At 38.2% G+C, this 10,938-nt stretch overlaps 1 protein-coding gene across 1 annotated transcript; it reads left to right on the forward strand.

The window, feature by feature from the left end:
- The first annotated feature begins 1,548 nt into the window (after positions 1-1,548).
- On the forward strand, positions 1,549-10,657 carry LOC139741208 (malate dehydrogenase, cytoplasmic-like). The gene is made up of 8 exons (XM_071651798.1): positions 1,549-1,609; positions 3,338-3,436; positions 4,436-4,532; positions 5,036-5,211; positions 6,023-6,145; positions 7,031-7,207; positions 8,249-8,362; positions 9,292-10,657. Exons 1-8 carry the CDS (start codon positions 1,607-1,609, stop codon positions 9,502-9,504), a joined length of 1,002 nt encoding a protein of 333 aa, XP_071507899.1. The 5' UTR covers positions 1,549-1,606; the 3' UTR covers positions 9,505-10,657.
- The last annotated feature ends 281 nt before the right edge of the window (positions 10,658-10,938 follow it).

Here is a 10,938-nt window from a genome sequence, read left to right on the forward strand (position 1 = left end):
CATGCAAAAGAGTGGGACATCCGATCCCTGTAAAGTGTGTGCGTGTGTGTGTGTGTGTGTGTGGGGGGGGGGGGGCACCAAGCTTCCCCCCCCCCCCCCCCCCCCCGAGGCTGCGCCGGTCCGGTTATGGGCTTGTAATCGTGGTGATGGTGACCATCCCCCCCACTCCTCAGTACGGATTTACGCCGTTGCTTAAAACAGAACTCGAAGTGCTGCTTCTTACCATTTTATATCTTTACTAGAAAATTTACTAGAAAAATCACAAAAATATAAATTTCTCATTTTTCTTTCACCAACGAATCGTCACTTACTTTCTTCACCAATTCAACATAAACTTTGGAGGTAATCTTATCCAGAGGGACCTTCCTCCCATTTTCTTATAAAAATCATTTCACTTTGTAACTTACATCATTCTCTTCCTCTGTATCTCTGCGTTCCCTTTCCACCCAATTGGAAGCACTTCATAATATATTTTCTGAATATTTAAAACATCTAAATAATTAAGTCCTTTATAAAAAAAATATTCCACTGAATATAATTCCCCATTCATGTCCACTAATATGAGATATACAATTGTATATGTTCCAATCTGAAACATTTTTTCAAATACAAATTTTCATTATAACTGCGTTTTCCTTCAATACGAATCATTTTATTATTCAAAAATACTTCCTTCCTTATTTGATTATAATTAGCCCTAAATTCCCTGTTTTCACTCATGTTTCCAACAAATCCCTATAAAATTCCGGTAAAAAGAAATTGAAAAATAGATTAAATAATTGCAACAAAAATTACCTCCTATATGTTTAGTAACAAACTCAAAATATTGTTTCCATTTCATTACTTGTTTACAAGTAAATAACGTACCTTTTAACTCACATTTCTCTTTGAGCATTTTCAATGATGGAAAATGCATCAATTTTACTCTAATACCAAAACAGCCAAATAAATTCCCAAACACCAATTTCCAATTCGTTATGAACCCTTTCAGGCAAAGAGGTAAGAGACCCAATATATTAACTTAAATGAAAGTCTTCAATAACTGAATTTACCCAACTAATGTCAACTCACGTTGCTTCGATCATTATTTTATTGAATACTTGTACCGGTATTTCTTTTACTGGTATAATTCAATATTTCTTTCCCATTGGATCCAAACTAAATTACACTCCTAAAATCTTTAACTCCCTTACTTTTTGTCCAAAAGGAAAATTATAACGCTATGATATCTTGACTGCTTCGACAGAATGAAGGCAGTCGTTTCTCCACACAATGATCCTACAATAATTTCAGATCAGTGAATGCCGAGTGTGGGTCGTTGGAGGTCCCACTCCTCCTATGATCCATTGTCCCGTTGTCATGCGCTGTGCGTGTGCTTGTGCATGGCCTATGACCTCTGGCATACTGTATAAATGAGAACGTGGTGCATGCCGCACTGAGCTGTGCATGCATGCCTAGCTAGTGTGGTATGTATATTTTACCTGTAGTGGCAGCTAGCTAGCTAATCGTACTACCCTGGGCCGGGCCTCGTAAAATCCGTCATACTCATCATACATCGCGTGCCAGCTAGACGGGAGATCAAGCAGAAAAGTATACAATTACAAGCATGGTGAGTACTGTATCTAGCCCATTATTCTGCTTGAAACTATAGATTATTTGTGTGCACTGTTTAACATTCAGTTTCTCAGAGCCGTCTTTTTGTTTGACCGAAAGATCGGTCTGTATCTTCATGATCTTGTTTGTCGTCGTCGGCGGGGATCTCAGTCATGTTCCGGAGCTGGAGGAGCTGAACTCGAAAAATGATCATAATTATTTTTAAAAATCCGAACGGACGGATTTTTCTGTCTATCTTTTTGTCAGCGTCTGTAGACAAACTCATTGTAATCATGAAAATACAGAGTGTACATCAATACGTGGTCGATCGTGGTAAATAAAGCTGTTATAGTGGTAAACCATGCAGCATGCAATGAGTCGACATGTAGGCCTATCGATTGCACACTGCATGCAGTGAGGTGAGTGAGTGGAGTGCAGAGATCGCCAAATAGGCAATTAATTGAATTATTGAAAACTTAACTTCTGATGGGAAAGAATATAGGGCCTAAAGTTATATGTAGTCCAGAAGGGGAGAAAGAACTGAGAAATAATCCCTGTAGACCACCTATTAAAGGAAATAAAAACTAACAAAAAAAAATGACTGTAACGTTAGACCTTGTAGTTCTAACTTCTAGTTGTAGTGTGTTTCAAGAGAAGAGTGAGGATGGGAAGCAACATCCGGAGAGTGTATAATTTATAAAGGAATGCCGATAGTGACAGTCGAAGTGCAGTGCAGCGATGAGCTGGGAGTTTTTATTTTTTATTTTTTTTATATTCATGGAGACAAGGACAATTTTAAGGAAGAATGGAGCTTTAGCATCAGGTAAAGGGTTTGGTAATGGAAAATCATCGAGATGTATTGAGTAAACAGAACTTTTTTGAGAAAGATCTGTCTGTCCGAAGGAGTCTTTTATTTTTTTGACGTTATTGCTCTCCTCCGTAGAGGGGATCCATGAAGCCAGAGGCAGTCTCCGCAGAACATATCCCCGATGACCAGATACAGACCGATCTTTTGGTCTAGTTAAGAGAGTGGAGATGATATCTGATGAAAATGTGAACTTCCATATGACCAAATTAATCTCTTTAAACAACTGTAAAGTGGTGAAGTGGTCCTGAATATTTGACTGATTTGATTCATGATTTTATGATTAGTTTATGTGTGATGTTCCCTTGACTGGTGACATTAAATGTGTGAGATGCTTTCTGAATGTTATACCTGAGTTGTGATCCCTGTCATCAGTTTAAGAGGGAACAGATTGCAAATTCAAAGTATGCAGTATAGCAGTGCTCCGTGCTCCCAATGTCCCCGAATGTAAAAGTTTAAAACAACCTCAGTTGATATTGGAGTAATTTAGGGAGAAAGTTACTGGGGTATAGTGATCATTTAAATGTTAAGCTTTGTTTGTGTAGGTTTGGACTAGAATACAGTGACAGTTAAAGAATTCCAGATAGGTTTAGGAGAAATGTAGGAAATCACATAGGAAAATTACAAACGAGAAGTCAGATAGAATATTGGTAATTGAATTCAGTGATCTCAACAGCTTTACAAGGGAATCGTACACTACGTCTTTCATCTATGTGAAAAGGACTCTTGGTCTTTTCTATCCTGTGTTGGCCACATAATTAAACCAAATTTGTAAGTTGATGCTTGCAAGATGTTTGACGATCATTATGTTGGTGTTTCTGAGGTAGCAGAAAGACAAGTTTTCTTTTGTGACAGACTTATTTGACTGATTAATTACAGGCAGAACCACTGAGTGTATTGGTGACTGGTGCCGCAGGGCAGATCGCCTACTCACTCCTCTACTCCATTGCGAAGGGAGATGTCTTTGGACCAAACCAGGTAAGAACACAAAGGAAAACAAATATCCTGTAAAAGCCTACTGTCATTTCACTTCTATAGATCCATATAGCATCTTGTATCAATCAGTTTGTATGCCTCCGCCATGAAGTGTTGCTAGAGGCATTATGTTTTGGGGTTGTCTTTCCATCCGCCTGTCAGTCTGCCTTGTCCATCAGTAATCAATTTTGTGGGCAACGTTTACAAGAACTGTTTGAGGCATCCAAATGAAACTTGGCCACTGTATCACAGGTTAAGGTCAAACTGTAAATTTCTCTATTTCCCCCATTATCTCTGCAATGGCAGAAGGTATTTTCATAAAACGAAGTGTATATATGCTTTACCAAATGAGGATTCTCAAGGAAAAGCTTTTGGTTGTGAGGTCATAGGTCAAGTGAAGATGGAAAAACTCCATTTTTTTTCATATTTTGGAAATAACTCAAAATAGCTCCATAAAACTTGGTAAATGTACATATATTGCCTAGCAATGATTCTCCTTAGAAATATGAGGTCAAAGGTCAAGGGTCACATTAATTTTTTCCCCCATATTTTGAAAATGGCTCAAAGTATCATGAAATATGGTGTACATTCTACCAGATAGTGATTACTTATGTACACCTATAGTATTTGGAAGATAATGTGATATATTTATTGTGGAGGCATACAAGTTGCCATAGCGACATTTCTAGTCAAAAATTTCATGCAGGTGGCAGGGTCTGTATAGGAAAATTTTGCAGCCTGTAAAGATACAGTAGGTATTCAATATGTCAGTCATGCATGTGCTGTGCTGCTGAAAGATGTCTTTTACTAGAGATTTTGTGTTAATGATTATTTGGAAACTTTTCAGCTCAGTTGACTGGACAAATATTTAAGTAAGGTACACTTTTCCTGTTTGATTATATTGCAGTGTTATACATTATCACTTCCTTCCTATGTTGTAACTTAAAAGATAAAAAGGTTTTTGTCTAATGAATAAAATGGATTCATTTTTCTCTTGCACAGCTTCTGAACCTTGTGCTCCTTGACATTCCGCCAATGATGACGGTTTTGGAAGGTGTCGTCATGGAGCTCCAGGATTGCTCTCTCCCATTGGTCAAAAGTAAGGCTTATTCAGGCTCTGACAGCCATTGTTCAGTGAATGTCAAAAATGCTGGTGCTTGCACAGGCAAACAGTTCAGACTGCTGAAAGCAATGTCTCTTCATAATAAGCTATGACTATGAATTTGCTGAAAATTTGCTTTAGTTGCCCAGTATCGTGATGTGTAGTCTCTCCACCATTTGAGTGCATAGAGTAATGGATTTTTTGCAATGCAGACTCTGAAAAATCAGCAAATATGCAGAATCAGTTCCACAATGTATATTTTCTGTGTGGCATTTTACATTTAAGATATATTTATCAGATTTTGAAAATGCTTTTGAATAGTTTACCATGATAGAATGTTCCCAAATGTCTGCTGTTACATTGCCCAATCTGTCCTTAAAGAGACAGTACGACAAAATTTGTCATGGCATGTGAATACACAGACAGTCTGTGATACATTGTAATGTTTCTGTATCCAGTTTAATGGACAGAGGCCCATTTTCTCCAATGTGTATATGTAGACATCATTGCCACTGCTGATGCAAAAGAAGCCTTCACCAATATTGACGTCGCAATCTTGGTGGGTGCCATGCCACGCAGGGAGGGCATGGAGAGAGCCGATCTCCTAAAGGCCAACGCAAAGATCTTTGAAGTGCAGGGAAAGGCTCTTGATCAATATGCCAAGAAGACGGTCAAGGTATGCCCAAAAACTGAAAGAAAGGACCCTGCTCATATGAATTTGTTTGTTTTACAGGCATATGGCACTGTTGCTCGTTGCAAGTATTAAATTGTGGGAAAGCCATGCATTTTGTCTGCCCTGTAGCGTTTTATCTAGATAGCAGGCATTGTTTACAGAATTTGATTTCAGATAAGTAGGGGCAAAGGTTTTTCAGACAAAATTCCTCTTCATAGAGAGATATTGTTATATTTGATGATTGCCAAGATAATTAGCGCAGTAGATTTACTTAGGTGTTTGTTTAATAGTAATGTTGAAACAATAAAATCACAGTAGTTGTAGCAAGTAGCTGATTCTTTTGTACAATATGAAACAGATGCAGACATATTGAATTGTGCTTGTCTTCGTTTTGTTTGTTCAACATTAATTATAGAATATCCATGTTTATCTGCAGAGATACTATTCATCTTTACATTTTTATCTTCTCTTTGAAAATGAATTGTCAAAGCTTATACATACTTGCAGGTATTTTTGGCCATGTGATAAGAGTATACAAATTGATGGCATCATGTCCCCGGGAAGCCCTCAAAGCCCACTCCCCCCTTCATAGCTAATAGTTTGCAAGAATGCATGGAAGGTGAACTTTTAATACTCAGGTGAGGACAAGTGAGCGTCTTCCTGGTTTTGATGACGGAATATAAGCAGCCCTGAATGAATAAGATAATGAATATGAGAAATGTGTCTTGCAACAATATTTTTATGGACTTTATCATTGGCCTGGTGTCATTCCACTTTGATCATGCATATGCGACTATATATATGTGTCTCATAGGTCCTGGTGGTGGGAAATCCAGCCAACACAAACTGCTTGATCTGCCAGAGGAATGCACCCAGCATCCCCAAGGAGAACTTCACCTGCATGACTCGCCTGGATCAGAACAGGGCTCAGGCGCAGGTGAGCTGCATTCCAATCAAAGCATTCTGTCATTTGCCCTTAGAGATAGAAGAACTTGCTGTTGAAATTGTGAATAATTTGATGTAAGTATCAACTCATTCTGAAAAATCTGTGGGAAAAAAAGTGATTTAATGACAAAGTACGATGAATATCATGGTATGTACTTGACCTGCCCAGTGTCAAGATGTGTTAAATATAATTCCTTATAACTCTCATACCTGTGAGGAGATAGTAATAAGTTTGACTATTTTCAAAATGATTTACTGTAGTAATTTTGACAATAAGTTGTTTCATACATGCAACTGTAGACAACATGTTTAAAGGGCTGGTACAGTTTCGGTTGAGATGGGGCTTCAGGTTTCAAACGTGTTTTGATAGTTATTTTTTGAGATCATGAGAAACCTTTATGAAATATGAAAGGGCATGTAATTCTAAAAGGAATTCAAAGTGTATTTGATGAAAACTGGTTTTGAAATGACTGAGGTCACCCCAAACAAAGCGATCCTGATAAAGGAGAGACCCACCTTTTAATAGGATCGCTTTGTTTCATTTTGTTTTTGTCAGCCATTTCAAAAGCAGTTTTATCAAATAAAGGTTGAATTCCTCTTAAAATTGTATGCCCTTTAACATTTCATGGAGTGGTTTCAAAGTATCTCACAAATAGTTTTAAGCTGAATCCTCACCTAGTACCAGTAGTAGATGGAATTTCTCTCATCTCCCCCCTCCCCATTTTCTCTGTATGTGCATGTCATATAATATAGATGTCACCCAAAGTCCACTGGTGCATCTTTTAATGTGTCAATCTATTCCAACCCATTTGAGGCATGGGGCAATCATGTGTGGTTGCTTATCATTTCTTAATTTCTAAATTGAAACTATTTGCAGATTGCCAGCCGTGTAGGTGTTGCCTGTAATGAGGTCCAGAAAGTCATCATCTGGGGTAACCACTCCAGTACCCAATTCCCAGACGCCGCCCACGCCACTGTCAATTTGTCTGGTGCAACAAAGACTGTCCAAGAAACTGTGAAGGATGATGACTGGCTCAATGGAGAGTTCATTAAGGTGTGTTGTGATGGAGGATTGATGTTTTATTGTAGGAAATGTCACACCCAAACATTAAACAGGGAGTTTCAGCATAGCGAATGCCAAGCAAAGCTTTCCTGTCACTGTAGGTTTGTTCGCAAAATTTTCAGAAAATATCGGAAAAGCTCGGTTGTGAGAAAGAAAGACCTGTGAGAGGTGGAAATAGGTGGCTTGCTGTGGAATGCTTCTGCTGAGCTGCACAGTCTTCCTGATTCTACAAGAGGGTCCATGAAAAATTAAATTAAATTGATAAGGACTTTGTTTCTGTTCCTCCGACAAATCTTTTAACTTTCCTCACCAGAGTAGTTGATTACTCCTGACTGCTACAGTACTCAAGTCGATGTGGTACCTAGTTTAAAGTCCCAGAGGTGAAGTCATGAGGATTCCGCATAATTATTCAGAATGTACATGAATTCTTCAGAGGTTTAGTGAAAACATCAAGTAATATGTAGAAACTCAATCAGCAAGATTTCACATGATTCACTGCAACATGACATAGAGTCTCTGGCAGATTTAAAAAGGGTTAATGCTGATTTTGAAAGGCCGGTGCTAATGTGGAAATGATTACTGTAAAAGCGGTTTCTTTTGCGTACAGAAACTTCCGTGGTTTCCATCGGTGCCGACTTTTTCGCGTGTGTTTAAATTTGCGGTCGGTAATGATTGCATTGTAACAACTGACGAGTTCAAAACATTTTCGAGTGGTGTTAAATTCGCGGTTCAACCTCAAAGCGCGAAAATAAAACCACCGCGAAAGAAACCACTTTTACAGTATGTCGATTTGAATAGCTTTCGGTAATTTGTAAGCTGAGGCTGATTTAGAAAGACTAAATGTGGAATTTTAAAAGCTGATATTGCCATGAAGAAGCCAATGCTGATGTGGAAAAGTAGTCATGTATTCAGAAAAGCTATTAATGCATCTGTTGTGAAGTCAATGCCTATGTTGTAATGTTGGTGCCATCTTAATGACTAGTTTTTGCTGAATTATAAGCCTGAATGTGCTTCTTTGTGTTGTGTTTCCAGACTGTCCAGCAGCGTGGAGCCAGTATCATTAAAGCCAGGAAGTTGTCCAGTGCGATGTCAGCAGCTAAAGCCATCTGTGACCACATGAGGGACTGGTGGTTCGGCACAAAGGAGGTATTTCATCATTTTTCCCTTTGTCTGTCAGATCAAAATCCACTACCTTTCATAGGCTCTCATTTTCAATGAAGTTCTTCCAGCTCTTCAGCTATGCCCATGGGAAAAGGCTTTGTGACACATGTTTTTAGTACATGTATATTCATTTAACAACAACCGCATCATCAGCAGCAGCAGCAACATCTACAACAACATCAGCAACAACAACATCAACAACATCATCATCAACAACAACAACCTAACATGCACTCTTATTGTGTTTCTTTTCATATGATGACTTCTGTTTTTCTGTGGGGGTGGGGGTCACAGTCAAGGAGATGTGGTTGCATGTTACAAGTATATCGCACAAGACTGATTGTAATCTAGGGATCTCAGAACATGACATGTTTACTATAAGAACATGTACTTTCATGTGGTGCATTTGTATGTGTTTTGTACATTCCAGTACAATGTATTTTTGATCATTAGAACATGTATTTGTGTATTTGTGAGATTGTAGTGTATTGTCAGTGTGATACTCACAGTTGATGTACGGCTTGTAGCATGTTGAGGTTAGTACAATTTGTGCCAGGCCTAATTAACTAATGCAATTAGCAGACTGTGCACTTCACTGCATCGTACATGTCATGGTGGACTTTAGCTGATGTTGGACAAGCCAATGCTAAACTTCTCGTAAATGTTAGCCTTCACAACAGACATTAACACCTGAAATAGCTTCCCTCCTTCTGCCCTGAAGAATATCTAGTCAGTAGAAATAAAGACAGAAATGTGATGGGTTAAAAAGATGAATATAAGTGAACTTCTATGTGTTGCTAACATCGTTAATTACTGTATTCAGCTAGTGAAACAATCATGATTACAGTTTTTTTGGGAGCATTTATGTTTGAAATTTTGACAATTCTATTCCCCCTTATCATTTAATTTTGCAGGGAACATGGGTATCTATGGGTGTGTTGTCAGATGGGTCCCATTATGGCATCCCAGAGAATATCATATACAGCATGCCGGTCACTATCGCGCCTGACCACTCCTGGACCGTTGTCCCTGGGCTGTCCATCAGTGATTTTGCCCGTGAAAAGATGGATGCCACAGCCAAGGAGCTCATCTCCGAGCGTGACACTGCCCTCACCTTCTGCAATTGACAACCAGGAAGCGGAAAGAGTCCTAACACTGCACAGTCACATCTCTGAGTCATGTCGGCTTCAATCCTTACGTAGTAAGCAGGACAAAAATTTAGTAATTCAAATTCAGAAAAGACATTAGGGAGAATTTGTGAAGTGTCCCTGTGTGCTCCCAACCAAGCACTGAGCCATAAACTTTGATTTGTATTATTTTCACTGGTGCAAGAGAGGAATGTGTTGAAGTGTTAATTTGCAGAATCTTGAGTGTGCATGAAAAGGAGTTGTCAAGAGTGATATGTTATAAACTAGTACTATGTACATCATTAGCTTCAACTAGACAATTGAAATTCTGAATTTCGTCACTCCTTTGTTATGGTAGTTTTTTGCTGAGTACAGTATTTGCGAGATACACATGCATTGCATCAGAAGGAAATGCCAGCCTGAAACTCTATGACCATTGCACAAAATTGTCTTCCCAGTATACCTCTTGTATCAATGCAAGTCACTCGGTCTGATAAGATGGTACCTGCATCGCTTTAGTGTCCTGTTAGTACTCTTTCCGCACCTCGAACGCCATTGTGGTAGAGGCCCTTTTTATTGGGGGCTGTCGAAGTTCTATGAAGATAATTATGTTTCATGACAAGGAGATGAAGGTAGATCCAGTCAAAAGTTGTATACTAACATATTCAATTTTTTTTTTAAATCTATGGGGTGAGCAACAATATTTTTGTCTAAAAATTTAAAGTTTAAGGTTTCAGGATGATAAAATGATATTTCTAAATAGGGTTATTAAGTGTATACACCACTTAGAATCTTACACATTCAGGTAACTATTTATGTTGAATGTGCAGGTGTTCATGTTTTGAAGGTAGTCTTAATTCACCAATGAAAATAATACAAATGGAGAATATGAATGTGGTAATAACTTCATGTAGATGGGTGTTTCTCTTCTGTTTTCTAGGTTTAGTAGATGATTATTATCTCAGCTTGAAATCATGACCAATTGTACTGTAACCATTTAAACAGGTTACCAATAATGATAATTTTATGGCTTTGTGGATATCAACTAACTTCATTTTCTGAAGTCTATTAGAAATATTTTGGATGAAAGTGAAAAATTTCTGCTTTATTGTCAAAGCTCTGATTCATGATGTGCTGTTATCATTGAGCATTAAATGAGATATATTCACATAGCTGTCCTCTGTTATATGTGATAGTACACTGTAGAAGTAACTTCTTGGATAACACACACACACAGACACACACACACACATATACATGTGTATGTTATTAAGTGTATCAATGTTTGTGACTATTTGAAACAGAACCTGTGTATGAATTCACACGTGCCATCAAGAGACCACACCAACTTTTTTTTTTTTTTTTTGCTGCTGAATGTACTTGTAAAGCAAGAAAGATTTGCGGCATGAAACTGTCGTGAATTGAAGCCAAAGG

Source organism: Diadema antillarum, unplaced genomic scaffold, assembly GCF_040938485.1.
Source record: "Diadema antillarum isolate AM-2024a unplaced genomic scaffold, OU_Dant_1.0 seq00000910_RagTag, whole genome shotgun sequence".
Lineage (NCBI taxonomy): Eukaryota > Metazoa > Echinodermata > Echinoidea > Diadematoida > Diadematidae > Diadema > Diadema antillarum.